At 46.9% G+C, this 27,774-nt stretch overlaps 1 protein-coding gene across 1 annotated transcript; it reads left to right on the top strand.

The window, feature by feature from the left end:
* Positions 1-273: 273 nt before the first annotated feature.
* Positions 274-9,009, top strand: FOSL2 (FOS-like antigen 2). Its single transcript, XM_010576515.1, has 3 exons — positions 274-524; positions 4,189-4,296; positions 6,371-9,009. Exons 1-3 carry the CDS (start codon positions 285-287, stop codon positions 6,878-6,880), a joined length of 858 nt encoding a protein of 285 aa, XP_010574817.1. The 5' UTR covers positions 274-284; the 3' UTR covers positions 6,881-9,009.
* The last annotated feature ends 18,765 nt before the right edge of the window (positions 9,010-27,774 follow it).

Below are 27,774 nucleotides of genomic sequence, written 5' to 3'. Positions count from 1 at the left end.
TGAGAAAGGGGGCTGGGAGAGGGCAGGTCTGCTCTGGAGGGGAAGCCCCTGAGTCCAGCGCCTTCCTCGGCAGGCTGCGGCGGACAGGGGCAGCCTGGGGTGCTTCAGAGGCACTGGCAGCCCATGCCTTTGCTTTGGGTGCTGCTTTGATCCTCACTGGTGCTGCTGCTGAGGGCCTAGCTGATTTCCGAGTAACCACTTATGTTCTGCTTTCATTTATGTTTTCTCCTCTTCTCTCTCTCCCTTTTCTCCCTTGCCTTTTCTCCTAGAAATTTCGAGTAGATATGCCAGGATCAGGCAGTGCTTTCATCCCTACAATCAACGCCATCACAACTAGCCAAGACCTGCAGTGGATGGTCCAGCCCACTGTCATCACCTCCATGTCAAGCCCTTACTCTCGCTCACACCCCTACAGCCACCCCCTGCCCCCACTGTCATCAGTGGCTGGGCACACGGCCCTTCAGCGACCTGGTGTGATCAAAACCATTGGAACCACAGTGGGCCGGAGACGAAGAGACGAGCAGGTAACCGTGGTGGGGAGAGTGGCTGGGTGTGCCTCGAAAGCAGGCGTACAGAGATTTCCCCCCGCTGCCATCTCTCGGGATCTCCTGACCCCATGGGGGAGCATTGAGGTCTGTCCCCTGCGCTGTACAGGTGCTGGGATTTCTCAGGGTGACATAGGGTGTAGGCTGGCAGGTGATTTTTATTGCTGCTTCCTCATCGTATGGCAAGACTTACCCAGTCTCCATCAAACACTTCGCATTACTGGGCCACATTGCGGCTTGGTTTCAAAAGCAAGTGAAACTCTGAAGTTGAGCCCTGGGTTTCAGTTTGAGTGTCTCTGCTGCTCCAGGCAGAAGGGAACCTCTGAGCAAGCAGAGGAGCTTTCACGTAGGTCCTTTCCAATCTGACACCCAAATCACATCAGCTGGTGTTTTATATCTGCTCTGTGGTAGCGAGTGCTGCTCCAGTCTCACTTTTGGGTGATACCACCAGTACCAGCCAGCATCGTGCAGGGAGGAGCAGCTTCCCTAGAGCACCTTGATTCTAGTAGCAAGAGCCTTCTGGATGTCTGGTGTCTAAATCCACCTTTCCACTACAAACATGCAATTGCTTGATCTCTTTACAGCAGTGAGGTGGGGATCTCGTAAGCAAAGATTTTTCTGCTCCCAACCCAGTGGCATTTTCATAGCTGGGATGGGGTGGCTTGTACCACTGTTGCCCTGTGCTCAGCCTCCTGATGGGATTATTGAGCCAGACCCCTGGATCCTGTGCTGGGGCAGGGCAGTAGACTAGATGCAGGCATCTCATCTTCTGGAAATCCTTTCAGCCCTGTCAGTCTCTTCTTAGTAAGATACAGCCTTCTCCAGGGCTGTCTGGTGAATAGCTATCCACAGTGCTAGGCTGACTTTTTAAAAAAAAAAAAAAAAAATCTGAACAATCTAGATCTGCCTGAGCTGTTCCCAAGCAGCAGTTGTGGGGGTCACTGCAAAGCAGTGTAATGAGATGCACTGCGCACCCTCAGTACACAAGCACATGCTATTGCATGAAATCTGTTTCTAATAAGACTCACCAGCTCCACTTTTACTTCCACGTCATCTGTTTTGATTCACAGTCTGATTATTTTATGTGGAGTTGCTGTCTGCTTTAGACCTAAGAGGCAGGGAAGGGGTTAAAATCACTTGTCCTGAGTGAGCCACACCTCTGTGCACGGAGCTGGTATGGGCGCACTGAGGACCTGGTTTTGGGAGGAAGGATGGGGCAGCCATGGTGGTTCGGGTATGTGCCAGCCCTTTCCACCAGCCGGAGCTACCTCCCAGTTCCCTGCATGCAGGGCTGGTGTCCAAAGCCAGGGAAGCTCTCATGAGAACTGGGGGAATAATTAGCAACAACTAATTTGTTTGATAAATGCTGCCTCTGTGTTCACAAATTGGCCGTGAAGAGATCGCCATATTCTCCGCTTTATTTGTTGTTCAGAGTTATTTGCTGAAGGATGCCTGCCAAGCAATTCCTGGCCTGTGGCTTGTTTGCAAGCCGTTCATTGTGGGTCATTCAAAGCCAAGTCCTTTTGATTAGACACGTGCTAAGGCAGTTCCCGGGTGCTTTACCGTGGCTTTTTGGCTCAGGTTTCTGCTGTTGGTGCTTTGAACACCACATCGAAGTGCCTTTTTGGAAAACATTGTGTAACGCTTTACAAAAAGGGCCTGTTTTGATGAACATTTCTGCCAGCGAATGCACGTATTGGGCTTGGACAAGGTACAGATAATGCATACAGCAGGGGCACGAAAAGTGCCAAATCCAACCGTTTTCAAACAAATCCAGCAACCGCTGACAGAATACTCCTTTTAAGACCTGGTATAATGTTAAGCACGTCCAGATTAAGGGCTTCAGCCCCATCTATAAGATTTTTGCAAAGCATAGCCTCTGAGACAGATCATTTAAAAATGACTGAAGGCCCTGGGAGGAGAAGTTTTGGTCCTAGCATATTTCAGTGAGGTCTGTGCTTCTAAAGCATGAAAGGGCTCTGGAAAACTGTACGCAGAGGCCCCAAGTCAGTACAGAGTCTGTGTGCATTATGCTTTGCCATGCTGCAGATACTTGTGTGCAAATACATTTTTACCCTGTACATATATGGACTGGAAAGTGAACAAGCAGACCTGTAGCGGGGAGAGTGGTGCCTGTGGGGGCTCCTTACTGGGGTGAATATGCCAAAGCCCTGCCGGTTGCTGCCCAGCAGGGTGGAGGTATCCCCCACCCCAAGATGGAGTGTTCTGATCTGCTGATGGAAAAGCTTTCAGGCCTAAAACCTGTGTCCTGAAGTCCTAGAAGTGCTTGTGTTGCTCAGTGTGCATCTGGGGGCTCACACTGCATGTAGGTGAAATTGCAGGCATGGACTGGATGACCCCCCACCCCCAAAAAAAGCAGAACTGAGCGAGGGGAGTGCCCAGAGGCTGAAGCAAACTCCCTGAGACTGCAAAGATCAAAATTAAGGAAATAAAGTGAACCAAAACAAACAGAATGAGGTTAGAGTAACACTAAAAAGAAAAGATAGTAAAAGGGTGAATGTCTCATTTGTGATTTTGACAGCCCATGAAGATACTAAAACTGAAAGCTTTTATGAAAAGGTTTTTCTTTCCATTCTTTGCTGGCACTACGTGACATCTGACACCTGTTTTGCAGGGTGCTCATTTCACTTTTGGTTGCAGTCACCAGGCCAAAGCCCCAGCAGCACACACTGGCCCAGTGAGGCCAGAGTGCAGGGCACGAAGTTGGTCTGCAGCGGAGGAAGATGCATGGCCAAGCGTGTGCTGTGAATCCCCACGGCGATCTCTTGGCGCCGGCTTTTGCATGCTGTGTGCTGCAGCAGTGAGCCGGACCGCACTGGCCCTCTTCACGCGCTGCTGTACCAGCTGCCCAGCCTTGGCAGTGGTGCAAGCCTATCTGCCGCTGCTGGGATTTGTAAAACCTCATCCCAAAACCCAAAAGCTAGGCCTGACTTGACCAGATTTTGTGGGCTCCTGCTCACTTCCTCTGGTTTTGCAAGAGTGTCGCTCCATGGGTTTCTATGGAATTGCTCCTGATTTACATCAGTGAGGATGTCAGCTGGCCTCAGGAAGCCCTTGATATCACTGGAGCCTTGCCTGCTGATGCAAGAAACACAGTGCGTTATCTCACTGAGTGCTTGAAAATCTGAGGTCAGATTTTTGGGTGGTATAAATCACTGTTGCTTCAGGGACTTTATGGGAGCTCTGCTGGTTTCCCTGTCTCCCCCTCCACCCCATCCCTGACCTTCAAGCTAAAAACTATCTTTGTGTGGGAAGCAGCAGATATTTTCTTTCAAGGAAGAGGCACTTACAACATCGTGCTCTGGTTTTGCTTAATGTACCACCCAAGTTGTGAAACAATCAGAGCATCTTTTATCTGTTTGGCCTTGGTGCAGATTCACTGTCCTCTTACACAATCTTCCCCCTGCTCCCCGCTCCATCTTCTCCTCACCCTTCTGCTAAGACCCAGTGCAGGAAGAGATACTGTGTGCTTTCATCTTCTGCTGACATCAGTGAAGAGGGGGAGTGCTCAGCATCCTGCTGGATCAGGCCTTTTTCCTTTGCGTTGCGGTTAAATCCTCACAAACTTCAAGGAATGCCTTGCTCAGATCTGATTGTGGGTTTTCTTGGCACTTGCCCACAGCTGTCACCCGAGGAAGAAGAGAAGCGAAGGATCCGGAGAGAGAGGAACAAGCTGGCAGCTGCTAAGTGTCGTAACAGGCGTCGAGAGCTAACAGAAAAACTCCAGGCGGTATGTGCTCTGCATAGATTTCTCCTTCCTTGTCGCCCTCCCTTTGGACCAGCTCAAAGGGCATTGCTCTCCCTCCACTAGCACGTTCGAGGAAGATGCTACAAAACACATGCTGCCTTCCCCTTCCAAGGCCACCCAGTGGCGTTGCTCATACAATAACGGTGGTGAGGGCTCAGGCCTGGAGCTCAGGAGCCTAAATTCCCCTTGCTGACTGCCCAAAATGTCCTAGGACCTCTCTTCCCTTCTAGCCTCCCAACTAGCATTAGTCTCCCTACCTCTGGTCTCCCTCCATAAGTGGAAATAAAGATGCTCTGTGCCTCAAAGGCAAGCTTTAAGGACAAAAGCACCAAAGACAGTAGGATCATCTGAAAGCAGTAGAAAATGAGGCAGATGTTATGTGTACCATCAGAGCTATGTCCTTTAGGCTAACCTTTCTTGGGTGGGGGTAACTGTTTTCCTGCACAAAGGAAGCATTGCAGAGATGTGTGGTCTGTTGCCACAGGGGAAATAACTAGTTAAGCTGGAGAAGGTAGGGATGAGCACAAGAACCATGAGGTGGGTGTCATGGTTTAACCTCAACCAGAAACTAAGCACCACACAGCTACTCGCTCACTTCCCCCCCAACCCGGTGGCATGGGGGAGAGAATCAGAAAAAAAAAAAAAGTAAAACTCATGGGTTGAGATAGGAACGGTTTAATAGAACAGAAAGGAAGAAAGTAATAATGATAATAACAATAATAATAATAAAAGAATTGGAATATACAAAACAAGTGATACACAATGCAATTGCTCACTACTCACTGACCGATGTCCAGTTAGTTCCCGAGCAGTGATTCCCCCACCCCGGCCAGCTCCCCCCACTTTAGTGGGCTTGACATCACACGGTATGGAATACCCCTTTGGCCAGTTTGGGTCAGCTGTCCTGGCTGTGTCCCCTCCCAACTTCTTGTGCCCCTCCAGTCTTCTTGCTGGCTGGACACGGGAAGCTGAAAAATCCTTGACTTAGTCTAAACACTACTTAGCAACAACTGAAAACATCAGTGTGTCATCAACATTATTCTCATACTAAATCCAAAACATAACACTATACCAGCTACTAGAAAGAAAATTAACTCTATCCCAGCTGAAACCAGGACAGTGGGTAAGAGATGAGCTAAAGAGGAGGTAAGGATGGGTTGTGTTGAAAGAGGCTGGAGGGAAGGCTCCAGCGCTCCTGCTCAAGAACCAGCCTGGGCCTGGTTTTATTCGATGATCTTATTAACAAGCACAGCAGTAGCAGTGAAAGTGCACCAGTGAAATGTGTTGCTGACTCAAATTCAGGAGATATTCTCAGTGTAGGGGAGGCAGGACTTCCTATAGGAAGAATTTAAGGATTGTCATGACTAAAGTAATAGAAGGGAGAGGAGTGCAAAGTGAGAGGTCATATCTTGAAGGACTGAGGGCGAGATCTTTGTGAAATGGTGAGCTTCTCATACAGGAAGGTACTAATTGCTCACAGATTGACTATGAGCCATCAGTGTGATGTGCCCATGGGAAATGTAAATGTATTAATACTAGGATCCATCAAGGGATGATCCAGTGGAGATGAAAGTGTTAGTCCTTTGTGCAAGAGTCAGGCAAGTGTAAGACCTAATCTGGAATATGCATTAGAGAAAGAAAATGGAAACAGTTTAGAGATTGCTGTACACTACCTCTGTCTAAGTGAAAAACACAAAAAAACGATGGGAGGAGATCAGAGTCCTCTCTGCTAAGGTGTCTGTCAGGCAGACAGCAAGGGAGAGGAGTGCAGTCACAGGCCAAGACAGAGTGGTAGAAGCTGGCCATGACAAAACTAAGGTGAGTTCATGAGAAGACTATTCATAACCCTCAGGTTGGTGAAGTTTGGGAATAGCTTACTGGTAGACACATGAAACACAAGATGCTTGGCTGGCGATGACCTGGTGCCTGCTTGGCTCATGAAGAGTCTGGGGTGTATCTGCCCATGCCAGATGGGAACTCGACTTGATGGCCATGTTCCAGGTGAGAAGCAGTTCCAGAGCCTCTGATAATTTAGTCACTCCCCTTTTGTCTGCAGGAAACTGAAGTGCTGGAGGAGGAGAAGTCAGTGCTGCAAAAGGAGATCGCTGAGCTCCAGAAGGAGAAGGAGAAGCTGGAGTTTATGCTGGTGGCTCACAGCCCTGTATGCAAAATCAGCCCTGAGGAACGTCGGAGCCCACCATCCAGCAGCCTCCAGAGCATTCGGACTGGAGCAAGCGGAGCAGTGGTGGTCAAGCAGGAGCCTGTGGAGGAAGAGATCCCATCTTCCTCTTTGGTCCTTGACAAAGCCCAGAGGTCTGTCATTAAGCCTATCAGCATTGCTGGAGGTTTTTATGGGGAGGAGGCACTCAACACTCCCATCGTGGTGACCTCAACACCAGCCATCACTCCTGGCTCCTCCAACTTGGTGTTCACCTACCCCAACGTGTTGGATCAGGAGTCTCCTCTATCACCGTCCGAGTCCTGCTCCAAAGCTCACCGGAGGAGCAGCAGCAGCGGTGACCAGTCATCGGATTCCTTGAACTCTCCCACCTTGCTGGCATTGTAATCCCCCTGCAGCCCTCCATTTTGCCAGTGTGTTACACCCCCCACCTCCAGCACCATGGGGGGACCCCCCTCCATGGGATTAGAGACAGGCACAGGATCGTTCAAGCACAAGGGCAGCAAGAACAAGGATGGGGAAGTGCTGCAGCTCCAGGAAGGAGAGTGAGGACCAACGCCAGCTCCCTGGAGGCATGAAACGGCAAGAGTGGGACTGGTGCACCAGGACTGTTCGGAGAGGGTGATGTTCCCTCTGTAGAGACTGCCTATGGAAACCTCTTCATGGCTGTAGTGGACTTGGGGAGCACTCCTGGCCAGGAATGAAGGCGAGCTGCAGACAGTTGCTAGTTGTCCCTTTCCTTTGTGAATTGATCTGATCAGTTGTGCTCTGTGCTTAGATCATTCTGGTTAGTTGACCTTACAACTTCTCTTTTCCCTCTCTCTCTTTCTGTGCTTATCATTTCCAATGTTGTCGATCCCATGACATTTCATCCAGTTGCTCTGAACTGTAAAGGCTTGTTAGGATATTTCCTCTTGGGACAGACTGTGGGAAACATGCAGGGTGGCCCAGGCAGGAGGGGGATGGCTGGGAGGTCCAGGAGAGGGGGGACCAAGAGGAGCCCAAGGACTTGGCAGCACAGGCAGAACTCTTAACTCTGACCTGGGGCACAGAGACAGCGAACAGAGGCAGCAGGAGGCTCATGTGGAAGCCTTTCTTTTTTAAAATGTAGATACATTTATCCCCTTGGGCTCCTCAAAAAACAAGTTAGCATCTCAGGGCCAAAGTGGCATCAGAAAAGCTGCTGGGCTGGCACTTACCAGTGTCTTTGGCAGGGTTTTACCCCAGTTTGGTGGATATCAAATCTGCTGCTTGTTTACTTTTCCTGGATTGCCCGCTGTGTAGGGAGTGTTACGTCTTCCTCCCCATTGGGGCTCCTGACTCAGAGGCTGATCTCTTCCTGTTAGTTAATCCTCCCCTCCCCTTGGCCATATTTGCAGAACTTGTTACCGAAAAAGAGGTGGCACCACGTGCCTGTAAATCTAGGATGGAGACTGGCAGTGGGTAAGGAGGTGAAACTAGCTGGCTGTACCCTTGCTGACTTTTTCATTATTGGGAAACAAAGCAGTGCACATCCACCAGCTGATACTAGCAGGTGTTGTTTGCTCAGAGATTCCAAATTTCGGAGGCTGGGGGGAAGGCAATGATCCAACCTCCAGCACAGGACAGGCCACAGGGTTCTTCTGACCAGGCAAGAATGGCATGGTTGAAGTGATGACCTGTTTGAACCAGAACAGAGCTTCGGATAACCTCTGGTTATCAATGACAAATTGACAGCAGAGGAAAATCGATTACCATTATTTGCACCTCGGTCTTTGGCCTCTGGTTTTTTTTGCATTGTAATTGATCTAGGTTTTTTGAGGTTGATTGGCCTGAAGACAAAAAACAAATTGGAGGACTTTTTCCCTAGCCCTGGGTCCTTGTCTTCTCCAACCTGTGGGCTTGGCTGCTACTATTAAGTGCTTACAGAGGGCACAAGCTCTCCAGCGCTGATGTTCACTACTGAAAACAGTAATGTGTGTAACCTATTCCCACTTGGAGCCAAGCTCAATTCCTGTTGATGTCAAGGCACTGACAAACCATGACCATGTGCGCACTAGGATTGCCCAGCTTGCCAGCTAAGCCACTTAGGGAACAACTCTTTGGTCCTGCCTGTTGAAGCTGCGGTGGCAGCTATTTATTTTGTTGTGAGATTTTCTTATTCTTTTTTATAGATATATTTTTTTTTTAATCAACTGAAACCAGGGTATTTCTTGGTCAGGCTGGACCTGGAGAAATGCTATATACGATTATAGGGCCACTCCTGTGAGATGCTAAACTGCAGTCCCCTCCAACTCCACTGGGAATGAATAGGGTTCAGTCTTGTGGAACTGGACCTTTACTCAGCAGGGCTGACTTCCCTCAAACCCTGGCCACTGCCCATTCCTTGAGTCATTTCAAAGTGACACTACTTTAGCTCTAAAGGTAGGCTTTGCTTTTTTATTATTACTATTATTTTTAAACCCAAGTATTTACCAAACCTGCCAGAAATAGAAAGATACAAGTGATCTTTTGCATTGTAAAGCTGATTGTGATTCAGGCTTTTACTTTATTGCTTTAACACTTCCATCTTTATACCAGTTCTAGAGGTTTCAAATTAAGCTTACACAATAAGTAAAATTGATAAAGGAGTTCTCTTGTCCTTACATGAACATCAAAACTTTCTTTTTAATAAAGTAGACCTTAAGCTTCCTGTAGTTAGCACAGAGGATCCTGTTTTCATAGGGTTTTATGTAGATTATATCACTTCAGGTGATACTGCTGCTTCTCTAAGTGTCTCCATTTTGCCAGATGCTTGTTTGGGGCAGTCTGGATGGAGAATCTAAAACTGTTCAATAAAATGTCTCTGCGTGTCATTTCCACCCATTTTTGAGCAAAAATGCAACTTTGGCAAATGGTGAAACCTAAAGCAATGCAGCTACTTTTGAGGGCAGCTGAGACCAGGATCCATGTCTCCTGGGAGATCAGGAGCATTCCTGCTAGGGGTTTCAGGAAGTCGGGTGCCTCCTTAAACCCCGCTAAGCCTAACTGCTAGTGGAACAACAGAAAACTACTTTTGCTTACTGAATTGTTGCCAAAAGGAGCTGCACCTGGCCGTTGCCCACTGCCTTGTCATTGACCTTCTCAGAGACAGAAGGATCCTCTTTTCTGTCCTGTGATACTGACGGGAGCCATGTGAAACTACCCAGAAAAGAGGATTATATTCTACTATATGGAAAAAGCCCTGAATACCTTGTGCCTGCCTGTTTTGTCCCTCAAATCTCTCAGAGGATGTCTGTGTTGGGATCACTGGTCTCCTGCCTTCTCTATTTTGTGGATCAGCCTTACTTTTGTTTAGTTTCTGGCAGCCAGGTACAACTTGAGCTCTGCTGCTGTTTCAGTCTGGCCCTGCATTCTTCTTTTCAGGTTTACTGGTGTGCTTTTTGGGAATTGATTGTCTTCCCCATCCCCAAAATGGTATTTTCCATGACTATCTTTCCTGCTGATTCCTAAATGTAGTTACTGTGTGTTCTGCAGGTAATGGTGATGTGGGAGCTGTTATAACTAGTGTCTGACCACGAGTTTTGTCAGTTTTGTTTTTTTTTTTTTGAAAAAAGCCCAGGGAATTTCAGCTGGTATTGGGTCAACCCCCTAGGGACTGGCCCAACAAAGCCTCCAATAACATCTTAAATTAATCAATGGCAAGCTGGGAGGAGCAGTAGCAGCTGCATTGAAGGAAACATTCAGCTTACAGGTGATGTTTGCCATTCCAGTTTTGCCCTCATTCCTCCTTCCCAGTTGTGGCATTGCCTTCATCCATTCCTTTCTCATAGGTGTGGAGACTGGGTAAGTCTCAAACTGCTTATGGTGTGATAGGATTTGGGACCAACATGCTGGGGACAATAGCTCTCTGTTGTGTTTTTATAATTATTATTTAAATGACCTATTTGGTTCATCTGAACCTTTAGTTTTGCTTCTTACTGTATGCAGGATCCACCTGGCCTTCATCCTAAATGAAAAGAAAAAACAAAATGAAAACAAACCTAAGACATCCCCCTCCTCCCTGGTATCTTCTTATTTATTGGCAGGCAGCCGTCTTGTGCCTGTTCCAGCAGATCTGCCTGCCATTAATTTAACATCCTCCCAACTCACATTCCTGGTGTTTGGTTGTTGCTTCTTTCTTTTTTTTCTTTTTGTTGTTGTTGTGGGTTTTTTTTTTCATTCTAAAACAGACTTCTGAAATGTAAGAAATCTTATTATTATGACACTTAGAAGTTCATTTTCATTAGGAAGGCCAAACATTTTAAGAGGTGGGGGGAACAATCTACATTTTATTTCTTATTTATTTATCATGTTTACATCTTTTTTTTCTGTTCAAGACTTGGATATAATAAAGAAAGCATTAAAAATACTCCAATCTTTTTTTAGGCTAATAATTTTTTTTCAATTCTTTAAATAAAAGATTCTGGGGTTTGTTGTTGTCTGTATAAAATGTAAAAAGAGATGTGTTTCTAAAGATGCATTATCATTCCTCTGTGAACAGTAGGTGGAGTTGAGGACGAATCTCAGAATACAAGATAATAATAAAATCCCATCCTGTTTTACTTAATTGTTCCCCTCCTATCCTGTATGATTAAAGGGTTATTCCACTTTCTTGTTTGTGGTTACTTGATATTAAAACCATATTAAAATGTGTAGAAAATAGGTATCCAATTGTTTTTGCTCAGTGAGAGGATAAACTGTTGTATATATCTTGATATACTGTGTAGTTCAAAGTAACATCAATAAGGGATAGTGCATCTTTATTAGAGCGATAAGTTACTAGTGTCACTAAAGTCTACTTTAAGATTCTCAGATACAGAAAGGGCCTGATTCTGATTCCACTCTCCTGGGAGCAAATTGGAAACATCAGTAGCATTTTGCTGCTGCAAAGCAGGTGTCAGAGGTGGAATCAAGCCTCAGTGATTAATAGGTGACCATGAGGATTATTGAAGGTTTGGGGGCACCATTATCTTTTTTCCTCGAAAGTTTAGATCATGGTTTTTCTTTTTTTTGTCTGCAGTGAAGTAGTTTCTGCCAAGGAGATTCTTAAGGGTGACTGCTGAATTGGGACCCTTCCTTGGTCGTTGTGATCTTGATATCGTTCTTGCAGTCCTGGAGAATCTCAGCTCTGAGGCGTTCTCTCTGGTGTTGTCTCTTTTCTGTTCTTGTTATTTTACTGAATTACAGGCCTACAGTATTTGCACTAAAACAAAAAGCTTGTTAGAGAAAGCTTGCTGCTATGAAAGAAAGAACATATTAAAATGGTTTTGCTTTTACAATTTTAACTGAATAGCATTTTGTAGAATAAAATCAATTTAGACTGAAAAGAAAAAATGACTTCTCTTTTTTCCTCTGGACTCCCTCCCACCCCCCCCTTTCTTTTCCTCCCATTCCTTGGTGGTGTGATGTTCCCCCCCCTTCTCCTTTGGTGCTCAGTTGTAATGATTGGCTGTATTGTTGACTATGCTGCTGAGAGTTATGACATTTGTAAATCTTGTTTTAATGACATTGTGGACACTTTTGTATAGCAAGAGCTAACTGGAGTTCTTCTCTCTGTTAACTGAAGTCATTAAAAAGCTCCCTTTGCCATGAACAATTAAAAGCTCACATGTTCCTTCAATATGAACAAATGGGTACACCATTGCCAGGTGCCTGGTTGTAGCACATTTCAGGGCTTCTTTCATTAGAGCAGCTGCAATCCAGACAGCTGTTAGCTGCAACAATGGTAAATGGGGCAGAGGCTAGCAGAGCAGACCACCTGGGCTAAAAGGCAAATAATGCATTAATCCTTTCATCTTGGCTTCAAAAAGAAAGGGATGGAGCTAGAAAATACATGCTGAGGTGACTTTACTTTTTTTTTTTTTTTTTAATCCACATTCTCAGCCAGAAGGACTCAAAGCTTCTGCTCTGAAAACATGGAGTGGAGAGCATGGTTGGTTCACTGGTAGTAAGGAGGAGGTTAAGATGGGATTCTCTTGCTCACCTGGGAAAAGCTGCAGTCTCTGGGGTGAAAGGAACCCAGGTACAACAGGTTAGCAGTGGAGGATGTCATATTCAAATTAAAAAAGGAATGGTGGTAGGGAGGAGATGTTAGGTGAGTCATGGCTAGCCAAGCTGGCACCAGGCCAAGCCGCTCCTTACTCATGGGTTTCTTTAAAAGTAATGTCTGCTCTGGCTTCCTGCTGGTCCCTGTCCCTCACTCATTTCTCCCCCCACCCCCCTTTTTTTAACCCCTGTGTTCTCACAGTGCCATGGTGAAGGAGATCAGAGATGTTGGAGTAAGTTACGTGGCTGGTGTAGGAAAATATTTGTGAAGTCATGGGGAATGCTGAAGGTATCAGTTACCAGAACGGGGGATACATGCACATGCCTATGTGAAGTGAGCTCAGCGGTCAGGAATCCGTATTGTAGGAAAGCTGACACGAGGTCACCATAGGAGGGTCTGGGCTGTAGAGCCGGAGCCAGCCTTAGGGTGCCCCATGGGGTCAAGGATGACACAAGGGGTGAGGGAGAGCCTTTGGGAGGCTTTTTCTAAATGTGCTTGTCCTGGTGGGGCTAAAAGAAAAAGTAGTTATTCTGGGAGGCATGGCAATTATAACCAAATATGCTGAAGGACCCAAGAGCATCATCTCTTAATATCTACCTCCAAGGGCCTCAGGCATGGGGGAGTCCCCATTTGACCTCCTACTGCACACAAGCTTTCTCTAAGGGGAGTGCCTCCAGAATTTCCTGCCTCATGAAGGGCTTTCCCATGACGCTGGTGCACAGAGGCATCCAGCCTCGATTTTTGTCAAACTGGGTTCTTTGGCAGTGTATCCCCCCTCTGACCCCTCCCCAAAAAAGGCTAACAGGAGGATACATTCTTGCTTGCCTTCTGCCAATCTGAAGTGCTCCCTAAACTCCTGTTTGCTGACAGAACCCTTCGAAAAGGCTTAATGTTGCTTTTCTGCAAATGTTGGTTGCAAGGCTAGGCCTCCCACCTGATTTCTTCCCAGCACTGGCTGGTTGCAACTGCCTTTTATCATCATTAGCTTGCAGACACTGAAATGTCCATAGCAGTTACTATAATTTGGTTTTGAAGGATGAAATTACACAGCAGAGCAAACTGTTTTCCACCAGTCTTCTAGCTGTGGGAGGCCAAATTCTACCACATTGACATGGAAATTGTGTTTTTCCTGACATCCTCATCTCATTTTAGATCTCTACTTCACATAGGGAATTTCCCCTCCTTCTGAAACAGGGTCACCCTCCCTCCGCGCTGTGATGCCCAGACCTCACACAAGTGAGGGATCTGTGTGTTTCTATGGGGCAGGCAGTTGTGCTGGAAGAGAGATCACCCATTCCTTTTGCAAAGAAAGGATGTGAGGGGCATCTGCACCAAAAACTCTTCCATCAAGATCAGAAAACATCCCAATGATGTCTTTAGTGTGCACGAGAGGCTCCCCGTTCTCTTTTGCCTGTCCCCTTCCCATAATACAAGACTCATCTCTGGGCTTTCCTTATGGTTACATTTCTTACTGAAGTACCAAGAACTGGTTCCTCTCTCTGGGCAGCATGTGCGGGTAGCCTGGTCGTCTTGCATATTCAGTGGAGGGGAGATGCTACCTGGGGCAGAGCTTTTGTGGCAAGATAAAGCCTAGAGGAGTGACCTGAATATATCATGCCAGAGATGGCAAGTTGTCAGATGAAAGCTTTTGGTGATTTTTTGTTTTTACTTTTTAAATTTGGTCTAGAATCTGCAGGAGCAGCTACAGGAACACTGTAGAAATTCTGCAGCCAATGGAAAGAATAAGCATGTGCTAAACCTGAAGAAAGCTTAATGGCAAGCAGAGCTGGAGTGGGAGTGTGAGGGAAAGGAGAGCATCCAGAATGCTGGTTTGAAGTGATGTTTCCACTGTAATGTGGGAAGGATGTGACAGAGGAGAACTGTGACATGATTATTGCATCAGATACCCCAAAGTGGAACAAATTATGCTTTTTTTAAAAAAAAACACACCACCTTATGGTCCTACTCCTACTGATGTCTATGACCTGATCCCCCTGAAGTTTCATGTCATCATAACAAACTCTTGAATTCAGTTGCAAGTCCAGTGTTTTCTGCTCTGTCTCACATGGCACAAGTGAGGCCCCTGTTTAGCAGTGCTTGGCCGCTGTCAGCACAAGGAGCAATGCAGATGGTTTATCAACCTGGGTGGAAGTTGCTGGCATGCTGTCATAAGGCTGAGGTTTAAAAGAAGGTTTTTCATGCATGTTCTAGTGTAGCGAGGTCCAGGACACCTCAGAAAGATTTTCCTTGATGAACAAGTGGACTAGACCATCTCCAGTGGTGCCTACCAACTTCAACCATTTTGTGTTTCTGCTTTTCATTCCACATAGTCCAGAAGGAGTATATTGTGAGCGTATTTCTTTCCCCTTTGCAGTGCTATCTCATTTGAATTCCAGAACTCCTCTGTACTAAATATCAGCTTTTTTTGATGCTGGCTATGTGAGGTCAAACAGATAAGGACTAGGCTGGGAGGAGGATACCATGGCAGACAAGAATGTAAACTGTTCAGCCTGCCGCAGCGTGAGTCTCAGCTTTCACTTTTTATTTTGTATGCTCCATTCCACAGACTAGCGTGGGGGAAGAGAGGGAGACAGGCCTTACATGGCCATAATCTAGAGCCTGCATCCCACAAATGACTGTACAACTCTGCAAGTTCACAGGCAGTGCCAGGAACTGTTGCCTACTTGCCTTTCGCAGGCTCTTCTACCGTTTCTCCTCTCTAAGGCAGAAGTTGTTTTTCAAGTTCCCTGGAAAGGTAAATACGGATCTATAGCTGGTGATCCTAGGTGAGCTCATGGGTCAGGCACAATCCATCAACTAAGCACAGACGCTCCCACCGGCCCCCCACCCCCTTTCTGTAACCCTAACTGGGCTCCCAGACTGTGGCAAATTCATCAGTGGCTCCCAATAATGACACACACTTGTGCTGCTGATTATTGATGTGAGCAGCCACCGCAGGAGATGATGCTGGTTTGGGGCAAAGGGAATAAATAGGTCAGTTCTTTTCCTTTGGCTAGCTTGAGTTATTCAAGTACTGGATGCTCTAATTCACCTAATTCCTATTTCAGTTGCTTACATCATATTACTACTCTGAAATACACTTAACTTTGTTTTGAAACTATTTATCTCATGTTAATGAGGGTAAAGCATGAGATGCCAGTCTGTGGGCTTAAAAGAAAAGTTACATGCCAGAGGCCCATGAACATCTCCAGTAATGTAGGGGGAAAGGTGAACTTGTGATCCCTCCACATCTAAGATTGCCCTATGGTCTAGCCAGACACAGCCCTGCTCTGACCCCTCAAAGCCAGGGCTTAGGGCAGGGCATCATCATCAGCAGTCAGTCGCCATAGCCTTTGCTCTAGGCTGATGCTGACTTAGAGGGTTGCAACCCTCTGCTCCTCCCTGGCTGCTACAGGTCACGGGGATGATGGGAGATGTTAGCTGCCTTCTGTAGCCTCCAATTGAACATTGTGTTTATGAGCCACAAGGACTGTGATTAAATGTCTAATCTGAGCAGTGTTCTGAGGCCATACTGGTATCTAATTACCTTCACTTCTGGCAGCTGAGGAAATGAAGATCTGCCTGTGACAGTGTGTATGGTGAAATGGTGGCAATAGGAAAGGTTAGTGACATCTTCATAACATCTTCAGGTGCTTCCCTTGACCATGTGTGTGCTCTTCCATTGGCACCTGCAGCTGGGATGGATGCTCATCCTGGAGTGACACTCTTCCCCCCTGCTCTTGTCCTGGTGGAGGTGGGTGGTTTGCTGGAGCTGCAGTCACCCCTGGCCAGGCCTTCCCCAGGCAGCTGCAAGGAGCAAGGTTGTGCTGTGGTGGCACAGAGCAGAAGGAGCTGTAAAGTGAAGGTCTCGGCAACTCGAGGTCCTCCAAGATGCACTTTGACTGTAGGAGATCCCTGATTGCATGGACCTGCCTGTCCTAGGAGGCTGGAGGAAGGGCACTCCCGGGGAATCACTCTTAGGAGTATGGTTGGCTGCCTTGACAGGGTAGGTCTATCCTTCACCCATGGTGAGAGTCTGGTCCCTATTTTGTTTTTCTTTTCTCACTTGGCTCCAACACTTAATTTCCCTGTGCAGCTGCTGCCATTGCTCCATTCCCCAGGACCAGCAGCTGCTCCACAGGCAGGTTTCTAGCGGTGGGGAGGGAGGAAGACTGTTTCCACCACGGGGCTGTACGAAGGGCTGAATCCTGTGACCCAGTGCCACGGGGAAGAAAGCCATTACTAATCCCTACCATACAGCGGCTCCACCTGCCCAGCAGGATCAATGGCGCCATCTCAGCCCCATTATGTTTACTCTGAATCAGCGAGGAACGCCAAGGAGCTGGGAGGAAAGGGCTCCTCCCTGTGTGGGGTACTGCTGCCTGCCTGGGACAGTCAGGTCCTCCTTTCCTCCTCCCTGATTTTGGAAGAGGTGGTGAAGCGCTCAGTGGTGTTGATTCCCACAGGCTAGCACAGACCCTAGAGGAGGACAGGCAGGGCAGAGACCCCGCTGGGATGTGTGCCAGGCTTGCCAACCCCAAGGGGTGTGGGGTGAGCATGGATGCGGTGCACCTTCCCTGCTGAGGCCAACCAGTTCTGCTGGCAGGTAGAGGCAGGGGTGGATCTTGGAGCCATTTCCAGGGAACAGGCTGGCACTGAGGAAAGCAGGGAGGCTGTGGCTGCCTCCTTGCCCCCACATTCACGCAAGGTTGGGGGTCCAGCATTTAGAAAAGCATCCCAGTGAGAAGTCACCTATCCATCCCCGTGCTGCTCACAAAGACGAAGGGAGATGGCTTTTCATACTATACCAGTTAAGGAGTTCCTCAGCTTAGTGAACCTCAGCTGACCTCAGGGTATATTGAGTTTCCAGCTCAGCAGAGCAGCGTTTCAGTTGAAAGCACACCACCCAAAACTTCCCTTCTTGCATGTGGGGGAACTGGGGGCTGCGGGAAGGTGGGCAGTAAATGGCAGCGCACAGAAGCAAAGGTGACATCGGCTTAGTGACTCTCGGATGTAGTCAGGTCCCTTCCTAGGAAGGATGCTGCAGACCAACAGGACCAGCTTGCATGTGAAGGACCTTCAGCAGCTTTTGGCAGGTGCTGGGGCAAGGGGGATGGCAGAGAGGCCCACAGCACTGCTGGGTGCTGCAGGTTGGGATGCAGGAGCATGGCCCCAGCAATGCAGTGTTTACAAAGGTGAAAAACATTAATAACACGCACTATGCTCCTCCTGTTGTTTCAACAAGATCAAGGTGTGTACAGGAGAGTGTGTGTGTATATACATGTGCACGCACACACACTCACTGCAGCTGGCATGGGATACCGCTTGGCGCAGGATTATTCTAGTTGGGCTGCAGTCAATACTGAACAAATACAGTATATGTCCCATCTTGCCCACAGCAGTGAGGGAGCTGTGGCAGGCTTGATGCTTTCCTTCCTCTTGTAAAAGACCCAGAGTGTTTTCAGCAATGCAGGGAGCTTGGGTCCCAGCCACCTCAGGTCCTAATAGTGCATGGTCTTACTGCTGCACCAAGTGAGTCAAGGGGGAGCAACTCCCAGCCAGACACCTTCCTCACCGCCAGTTCACCCCTCCCTGCTCTGCTTGCTCGGTGTGCTGCACAAGACAGGGGTTCAGTGTAAGAAGAAAAGAAACAAAAAGGCAAAAAAAAAAGCATGTGAGATCATATAATTAAAGATGGTATCAGAATCTCTAATTAGGATGACTGAGAGAACTTGGCTGGGAGACGCAGCCAAGAGCTGAGTTAGTGTGTTTGCCAGTCCAAAGCTCCTTAACAGTAATTAATCCTTAAATGTCCAATTGTTCAGAGTTCAAGGAAACACCTCCTACTACTGTACTTTGTGTTCCTGTTAAGCAAGGAGACACAGCAGGGCGTGTGCCCTTATTCTGTAAGAGCGACACGCCTAGGGGTGTTGTTAGGAACTAGACCGAAGGTTGAGTATAATTATTAACTACCTAAGAGTTCCCAGCATTGCACAATTACCCAGGCTGCCTTGCAGCTGTGCACTTGCCCAGGTTTTTTTGGTGTTTTTTGGGTTTTTTTTTAAATAGAAATGCCAAGCTTTAGTGGTGCATATGTACAAATTATACTGAAGCGTCATCTGCTCCCCTTCCAGTGTCCTTTGTGCCACTGAGCTGGGGTGCATTAGCAGAGGGGGCTGAGGGGAGCATATGTACATATACATGTACTGTATGAAAGTCAGGGCTCTTCACTGAAACTCAATAGGCTTATTTACATCAGTTGCAAATTTGACCCAGAGATTTTTCCTTTGTTTTGATGCTGTCAGCAACTCTTGCATTAACATAAAAGCCTTGGCTATTTACTCTTGTGGGCTTTTTCATTCTGTTTGCATTTTTGAGGCAGGTTGTGTTGGATTTTCTTCTTTGTTGGTATTAACAGGGAGGAAAACCTGAGGGAAAGAAACATAGGTTTGACACAGTAGGTGAATTGAACTGTTTGTCCTGCTACAGGTCTTCTGCTGTCTTCGGACCCTCATCTGGGCAGTCACTGGGATGGTGGGAAGGGGTGCTCAGGTGTGGGCAGCTTGCGCTGCCCGCTGCAGGCAGGTGGGTTTGAGGAGCAGAGCTGCTGCTGTTTGGTGCCTTCAGGAAAGCCCAGCTCAGAGGTGGCATCACATATCACTTGCAGACAGAAGGGAGTTATGTGTCATTTCCTCAGATGCAGCATCATCTTTTAAGTTGCATTTCTGTGTTTTTATTTTCTCCCATCTTTTTTTAATTGACCCTTTCTGGCGGGTGTGGTGAGGGCCGGCTGGGAGCCGGCCAGCCAAAGTCGCTTCTGCAGGGGATGATTAACTCAGGCGTCAGCCAAGGCCATTTAGTGTTTATAAAACCCAGACAATTAAACACGGTCACAGCACTGCAATGCTATAATTGGAAAGCAGACTGTGACAATGTCCACCAAGAGGGACCGGCTCCCTGGCACCGAGGCCTGGCCAGGGCTGCACCGTGCAAACACCCAGCCGAGAGGGTCCCTGCCCTGTCGAGTCTGCATGCTATGGACATGAAAACAAAGGCTGGGGAGGGAAATGGAGGAGAAAAGGGACTTGCCCGGGACCACCCAACAGCCAGGAGCTGGCTCAGGTGTGTGGGCCGGGTCCCCTGGGTACAGGCCACACTGTGCCCCTGAGGGTTCATGGTGGGCCCCCACACCAGCCTAAAGCCAACTCTGATATTGCCCTTACAGGCATTTATCAGGGCATGAAGACCCATCCCCTGCCAGGCTGCCATTTTGGGAGGGCAGAGGGATTGGCCTTGTCCTGTGGCTGCTGCTTGGGGATTTGGAAACGGCCATTAACCAGGCCCCAGGCAGGCTTTGGAGTCGCAGCCAGTGGGGAGTGGGGTGGTTGGGGCTCTTCCCAGTTTATATGGTACTCCTGCAACCTGTCCTCCACTCTTAGCCAGTTCTGGGTAACGCAGTACCAAGCGCCATTGATGCTTGTTCCCCATCGGTGATTGAACAGCCACTGGGAGCTGCGTCAGTGTCCTGATTTCAGCTGGGATAGAGTTAATTTTCTTTCTAGTAGCTGGTATAGTGTTATGTTTTGGATTTAGTATGAGAATAATGTTGATGACACACTGATGTTTTCAGTTGTTGCTAAGTAGTGTTTAGACTAAGTCAAGGATTTTTCAGCTTCCCGTGTCCAGCCAGCAAGAAGACTGGAGGGGCACAAGAAGTTGGGAGGGGACACAGCCAGGACAGCTGACCCAAACTGGCCAAAGGGGTATTCCATACCGTGTGATGTCAAGCCCACTAAAGTGGGGGGAGCTGGCCGGGGTGGGGGAATCACTGCTCGGGAACTAACTGGACATCGGTCAGTGAGTAGTGAGCAATTGCATTGTGTATCACTTGTTTTGTATATTCCAATTATATTATTATTATTATTAATAATAATAATTTTCTTCCTTTCTGTCCTGTTAAACTGTCCTTATCTCAACCCATGAGTTTTACTTTTTTTTCTGATTCTCTCCTCCATCCCACCGGATGGGGGGGAGTGAGCGAGCGGCTGTGTAGTGCTTAGTTGCTGACTGGGGTTAAACCACAACAGGCAGGCAGCTGCTGAACTGGCTCTCCAAGCAGACCTATGTCTTCCGTAAAGTCTGGCTAATGGGGATGATGCCGAGTACTGGACTGGGATCACCACAGCCCTGCTCCAAGCTCTGCAACTGACTCACTGTTTCACCATGAGCACATCACTTCACCTTTTTGTGACTCAGAATTTTCATCTATCAATTAGGGATTTATGAGGTTTAATTAAGGTCTGTGAAGCCCTTTGAGATCTTTGCTTGAAAGATGCTGTGCAGGCATAAAGTGTTGTATGCAATGAAGAAAACAAGAGAAATTAAATGCTCCAGACAAAAGAGAAGAGAGGGCAGGTTTCCCACTGCTTGGTCTCCCAATTACATGCTCTTTGTTTGGATGGCAACCTCACTTTAACCTGTGGACAAACGAACTTGTTCACCCCTTCTTGCAGCAGACAGGCGATGACGTGCAGCAGCATCTTACTCATTAGTTAGCCTTCAGTCATCTTTCCAGAGCTATGAGCAAACAGGGAAGGGGGAAGGGAGCGAGGGCGGGTGAGGAGTATGAATTCCAGAGAAAAGGGAAGTATCAGAAAGCAAGCTAGGATGTGCAAGGGCCTTTATCGCTGCTGCTGAGATCTAGCTCTGCATAGTAACAAACAGGAATAGATCTCATCTGTCCCTAGAGGTACGTGCCCCGGAGCAGGGAAGAGCTGATGAGTTACAGCAGAGAGGAAGCAAAAGAGTCTTCTTATGCAAGGCATCTATTTCAGTGTCAGAGAGGTGGTAGACTCGACTTGAAGGAGTCTGAAGAAGGTGTTTGAACCTAGCTAGAGTGAAAAGTTGTTTTATCTATGTTTTTTAAGGTTAAGGCCTTATTTGCAGAAGTGGTTGATCACACACTTCATTTGAAGCTCATGCTTAAATTTAAGCATGTGCTTAAGGCCTTTGCTGAACAGGGATGTGCCCAAATTTGTTTAGGTGGTTGGGGGAAACCAGGTCTAAGGGGCGGGAATCTAACAGCAGCTGTGATACTAGCCAGACCACAAAGGTCCCCAGAAGCCACAGAAAGCAGTAATAAGTGAACAGCCTTGCCATATTATTCATAAGGTCAGGTTGACCTGGGGGAGGAATGGGCAAAAAGGAAGCTCCATCTCCAATCTTTATTTTCTCCTTTGCTTGCTGTACAAACAACCCTGTGGAAGCTGGCTCCAGTAGGTGTGGTCTGTGTATGCACTCCTGGGTGTGCCACTTTGTTGTGTTAAAAGCACCATTCCTCACCAGAAAGCAAGTTTCCAGGTTGTCACTGACAGTCACATCAAAACTTGTGACCCCCTCCCATCCCCCACCTGCATGCCTTCCCTCTTATGTAAGAAAAACAGAGATGCTTGTTGAGATGAAACCCAAACTAGTCCTGGGTTTGGTGTCTGCCTTTATTCCACACTGATCTGAGACCCCTCTGCGTATCTTCTGAGCTGTCAGGGAAAACAAATGCATGATAATTGCTGCTGGCTAGAACAGGCCCCTGCTTTCGGAGCAGCCATCCTCACTCTCCTCCTCTCTCCTGGAAAAAGCTCCCCTGGTCCATCCAGCTTTCCTCAGGGTTTCTTAAGCTTCCTGTTGGGCTGGCTAGTCTGCTCTAAACTTCATCTTTCTGAAAGTGCTGGTGCCCCAAATTTAGCACAACATTTAGCATCAGTAAGTACTCTTTTGGGATAAAGCATAATAATGACCTTCTATGACACTCCATTAACATATCCCCAAAGAAATGTTTGTTTTTGTTGCAATAGCAGCATACCATTGAATCACTACATGATCCACTCTAATTCCTCCAGATCCTTTTTTTTAGTACTGCTACTTAACCAATTATTCCAGGTCATTCATTTGTGCACTTAATTTCTCCTTCCCAATCACAGTACTTTGCTGTGTTTTTATTGACTTTTATCCAGTTGATTCTGAGCAGCTTTTGCAATTTATTGAGATCACTTGAAATAATAATGTGCAGATTAATTGTTCAGAAAATCCTATGCACAGGCCCATGCCTGCACCCATAGCTGGTTCCAGAGCCCAGCCTTTCTGTCTTAAAAACAAAGGCCTCTAGCACTTGATGGCATTCGTGCAATATTCAGCTGAAATGTCAGGATGAAGCCTGGCAAAGCTGTGAATTTTGGAAGGCTCTTTCAATGAAAGTATGGAATAAGAGCATCTGTTCAGCTGGCAGTGGCTTTTGGCCTCTGATCATCTAGCATTGGTTTGAATCACTGATATTTTCTGTATTATTACTGGTCTTGAAAGCGTGCAGCTGCTGAAAATATGCAAGCTTGAAATTGGCTTCTGACTGTAAGGGAGGAGATGGAGCTCCTGTTGTGTGGCTGTACACCTGGACAACCACAGGTCTTATCAAGAATCCCCTGGCCTGGGCTTCCACTCCGAAGGACTGGAGCTACAGCTCCACTGGCATCACATTTTTCCCCACTTCCAGGCGAAGGGTCCGGATACACGTAGTGTTTAGGAGTGAAAATGTAGGGATTTGGTGTCCTCTGGTGGCAAACATGAGAGTTACAGTTGGCAAAAGCAAGCGTGATCCTCCAAAGGCAAATTGTCATTCAGGCCAACTGGCCGTGTGCTCCAGGCAGAGCAGTGATATTCCTTTCTGCCCTGCACTATAAATATTTCTAGTCCTATTTGGTTTCTATAGGTTCTGTATGCTGACCCCTCCTATTTATTTTATGCCTGGTTAGTGGGTCCCCTTTCTGGAGTGCTGAGGTATGCGCGACTTTGGGTTTAAGATTGACTTGATGGTGTTTTCTTGTTTTCCCCTGTGATTTCTTTGCCTCACAAAAGGATATTCAGCTTCTGTAAGGACCTCTTCACAGTTAGTGAAGGCCTTAGCTGCTTGCCCTTGCATGGTCCCTCAGTAAAATAAGTGTGCCTTTGTCCAAAGGCCTTTTAACCACTTCTCTAAGCACTGAATCTATTACCCTCAGACTTGCCCCAGCATGGCTCCACTCACCAGGTGAAAGAACTGGTGAGCAAGAAGACACAGAGCACCTGGACAGCCCGTGTTGAGCTCTTTTAGCCACAAAACAGGTGAGAGCAACTCAGAGCATTGCATAGATGGTGAACGCTACAGTGGGAGGACGTTTGCCACAATTTGCGGTGTGTGAAGTATGTAAAGGGAGCATGCTGAGCCATAAGCTCCTGGCTCCAGGTGCTTTTGTTGGATATGGATGAAAACTGGTCAACCTCGACGACCTTGGAGTGTAAAGGTCTGTAAGTGTTTGGTGGAGCTGCAGCCAGAAGAGTCTAACAGTCTCCTCCCTTATGAGGAAAAGCAGCCTTACCCCCTCTCCCCATCTCATCCACTATGCTACCACTTGGTATTCTTCTCTTTTTCAAAGGCACCACAAGTGTTAATGAGGCAAAAGGAATATAACACAGCTGGGGCTGGCTCATTGAGGTCAAAGGGATAAATTTTCTGACATGTAAAGGCAGGCTGAGAAACAAACTTCTCGGGGGGGAGTCAGGTAAGCAGAGGGGGTGTGGGTAGATGGACTAGCAAGTCTGGGACACTGTGGCACCTAGACAGGCTGACCCCACGGAGTCTGTGTGTTGTACCTTCATGTGGGAAGAGCTTCAGAGGGCACAGGAGGAGTCAAGAGCTTCCCACACGGCTGCTGCAATTACAGCACTGGCTGAAAACAAAGCCCCTTTGTGGAGTGAATACAAACAGCAAAAAGCTGGCACTGCTTTGGGAATTTTATAACTTAATGAAAAAGAATGGGAGAAAGGGAATACTAGTATTTCAATTTTACAGAGAAGCTCAGTGCTTTGAGACTTGGGTTTCAATTCACGGAGGTATTTATTTAGTTGCCTGATTTCCATGCAAATCTTTGAGAATTAGGTACTTCGGATGTAAGCATCAATGAACTCACCCAGAGACTCACAGGAAGAGAGCATACATTTTCTGGTCCCTACTCTAAAATGCCATCACTCTCTATCAGAGGCAGACAGACTGCTTCCCTTTGCTATCTGCCTTCCTGCCAGTGCTGCTGTCTCAAGGCTGTGGTAGAAGACTGTGGCTGTAAACAGGGCTCTCCAGAAATGAGTATTATCTCCTGATGTGATAAGTGAGGGTTCAGTTGAAGATGAGGCCATGGGAAGTAGCTGGTCCCCAGCTTCTTGCTGCTTACAGACTCAAATCATCATGCTACAGAAAAGTCAGTAAAGAGCCTTTAGTAGAGGATCTTTGAATGGTGACTTCTGCTGTTCTCTGGGTCTTCAGAGCCTTCAGCTGGCTTGCCATCATTATCAGGCTTCAGCTGGTCTACAGAAAGGCAATGACTAGCAGGAGGATCCCCCCTTCCTTCCCACAGTCCTGGGGTTCCTGCCCCTGTGGAGCAGGGGGTATTTCAGCCTATGGCATAATCTGCAGCTCACCTATATCAAAGGCCTGGAAACTGCTAGAAAAGGCAGTGAGAAGTAGTTACAGCTCTTGCTGTGAGTGTACACCATGTTTTTGTGACAGGTGATGGGTCATGATGGATCTGTGCTAGCTGTACAACCTGCAAAGGCAGGCTGGGGTACCAACAGCCTCCCAGCAGTGCCAAGCATGGCCTGTGGAGACAGACTTTGTGTTTTACTTTGGTGCCAGCCTAAGGTCAGTAGCTAAAGGGCTTCTGCCCTTGCCAAGCAATCAATCTGTGTGGAAGGTTGTGCTCTCCTGCAGGCACAAGGAAGAAATTTTGAGTTTCATTCACTTATTAACATTGGATCTGAGGTTTCATTGTAATATGGCTGCCTTCAGCTACTGCTGGGTGTTTGCAGGAGGCTGCTGCTTCATAGCTCATCCAAAATATGGTTATGTTCAGTGGTGACCTTGTTTATTTACTTATTTATCGTCACAGCTCAGGTCTCTATAGCAGCTCTGTCAATCCCAAATGTACAAGTGAAGAGTCCGGTGCTTCAGTCATGTGCCGAGCTTAGAAAAAATTACTTTAAAGATGTGTATTTGAGGCTTTGCATTTTCATTTGTTTTTGCAGATATTTCTTTTTGAAAGCCATTTAAGAAACAATTTAGATCCTCCTCGTCTGCAACTCCAGAAGCTTGGGGTTTTTTTAGGGAGGGCGCAAAGTATTACAAGGCCTTTTGCCCACTTTCAGTAACCTGACCATACACAGAGCAGTGCTTTCCAACTCCTGCCCGAAATGGCTAAATTAACGTTCCTTCTTTTTCTTTGACTATTTGCATTCTCTCCAGCAGGTGGTAGCAGCCTCCTTTAAGCTCTGCAGCTCTCCTGCCTGCTGCTGCAGAATTGCTGCCCTGTGATTCATATCCCTGGCTGCTCTTGGCCTCACTTCATCTCCTCACCCTCACGATGCATGCCTGAACTCTCCTGTGGAGGAAGATCTGCTGTTTAAGTCCAGAGTATGCACTAAATTTGCCAGCAACGTGAGATGGCACAACATCATGAGGAAATGTGAAATGTCTCACTGTTGTGCATGATTAACTCCTAACGGTTTCACAGCACTATCATGTTCTACCCATTACGGACGCGGGTCTTGTAGATGGAACAATTCAAGGATACGCTTCCTAAATATAAAATTCAAGATCTAAGGCCTTGTCTAGGCAGTAGGATTAGCTGAACGCTGACAAGTCACAGACAGGCTGTATCTTCAAATAAAATGGAGAATCAGTCTGCTTTGTATTTCCACAACAAGTCCTCTGCTATGACAGTGTAATATGATAGTTTTGTGGATGCCATTACATTATCCTGTGGTATATGGCCTCTGCTTCTTAACAGCTGAGCAAGCTACTTCCCTAACTTAGTAAAACCTCTTGGGTTTAATTATAAGTGGTTAAGTGCCATGGTTTTTTTGTGTCTATTTAGGGTTGTGGGTTTTTTTCTTTTCATGTGCAGCTGTAGATTTGTTATTTGTATTTTAAAACACTGGTCCTATAGGTGAGGACCTAGATAGGTTGTCAGAGTTTCTGATTTTCCTTATTCTGTCTAAGTAAAAGGAATGCAGGGAAGAGCTCTGTTTAAGTGAGAAGATAAGGAAAAACTTTAAAATCCTCAGCTTTCCCAGCTATAGCTCCCATACCAGGCATGAGAGGTGAAGCTCTAGGTATATTATAAGCCACCTAAAAATGTAGTAATGGGCCAAGAAGTTTGGCTAATATGTTTTAGTGCATATGTTTGAGTATCTGTTTGGGTGTTGCTTACTTCAAAGCTGTAACTGGGACCTGACTTTGTTTTTTGTGGTGTTTTGCACTGTTGGGCCTAGACATGTGAAACAGGTCCTTTGAGAACATAACCAAGGCACAAAACTTCTACTCTTCACCACCAGCTCCCACACAAAGCTCTTCTGGACTAGTTGTATTATGAGCCATCTCCATCCAGGGCCAGTGACAAGAAGACTCATAGAATTCAGGCAAGGTTAGCTATAAGGTCCAGCTAGCTCCTTGTCTTACCTGAGCAGCAGCAGGCACTTTAGGGAAGGTGTTCTGTGTTGATCATTAGGTAATTAGTTACATGGCTTCAGTTCCCTAGGGTATTCCTAAATACCATCAGCTCATGGTCTGGAGCTCTCCATGCCTTCTGTAGCTACATCTAGCTTTGTCCTTGCAGTAATGCAAAAGCATTAATTTGTCTCTGACACCTACATCTAAAATTCTCTCTTCTCCCTTTTGCAGTCTTCTTTGATCTTTGCTGCCACTTGATATTTGCTATTCAATCCAGGAGCTATTTTGATGCTTGAGTGGTGGGAAGGAGCACTTACAGAAGATTTACAAGACTTGCAGTTAACGCTGTTTCCCTTCTAGAGCATGTCACAGTGTCTAAAGGCTAAACTCTTACTCTTGGAGCTGTGGTTTATGGCAAATGTATGAATTAATGGTATCTTCCTTTCCATGTTTTTCTTGGTGTCTGTCTTCCTCAGAAGACACTTTCTGGGATTTTAAACACTTCAGCTCATTAAGAAGTCTGTTTCTCAGACTTGTTGATAATGAGAGCTTTCTGTTGAGGAGTGAAGCAGCCACAAATCCTTGTATATAATGACAAAATACACCAAAGGTAACTCCCATCCACGCTGAGGCTGTGCAATGCCACCTTGACTGACAGGTGATAATGGCCCTGATCAGCCTCACCTGGGACCTCCCACATCCTGCCCA

The sequence above is a fragment of the Haliaeetus leucocephalus genome, unplaced genomic scaffold (assembly GCF_000737465.1).
Source record: "Haliaeetus leucocephalus isolate CR32 unplaced genomic scaffold, Haliaeetus_leucocephalus-4.0 Scaffold526, whole genome shotgun sequence".
NCBI classification, from domain to species: domain Eukaryota; kingdom Metazoa; phylum Chordata; class Aves; order Accipitriformes; family Accipitridae; genus Haliaeetus; species Haliaeetus leucocephalus.
This window is presented reverse-complemented; position numbering and strand designations above follow the sequence as displayed.

Bases quoted from the DNA above. Each gene is read 5' to 3' on its own strand.
- FOSL2 (XM_010576515.1), top strand. From the start codon at position 285: ATGCCAGGATCAGGCAGTGCTTTCATCCCTACAATCAACGCCATCACA. The intron at 525-4,188 runs GTAACCGTGGTG...ACTTGCCCACAG, and splicing joins GGAGACGAAGAGACGAGCAG to CTGTCACCCGAGGAAGAAGA. The intron at 4,297-6,370 runs GTATGTGCTCTG...TTTTGTCTGCAG, and splicing joins TAACAGAAAAACTCCAGGCG to GAAACTGAAGTGCTGGAGGA.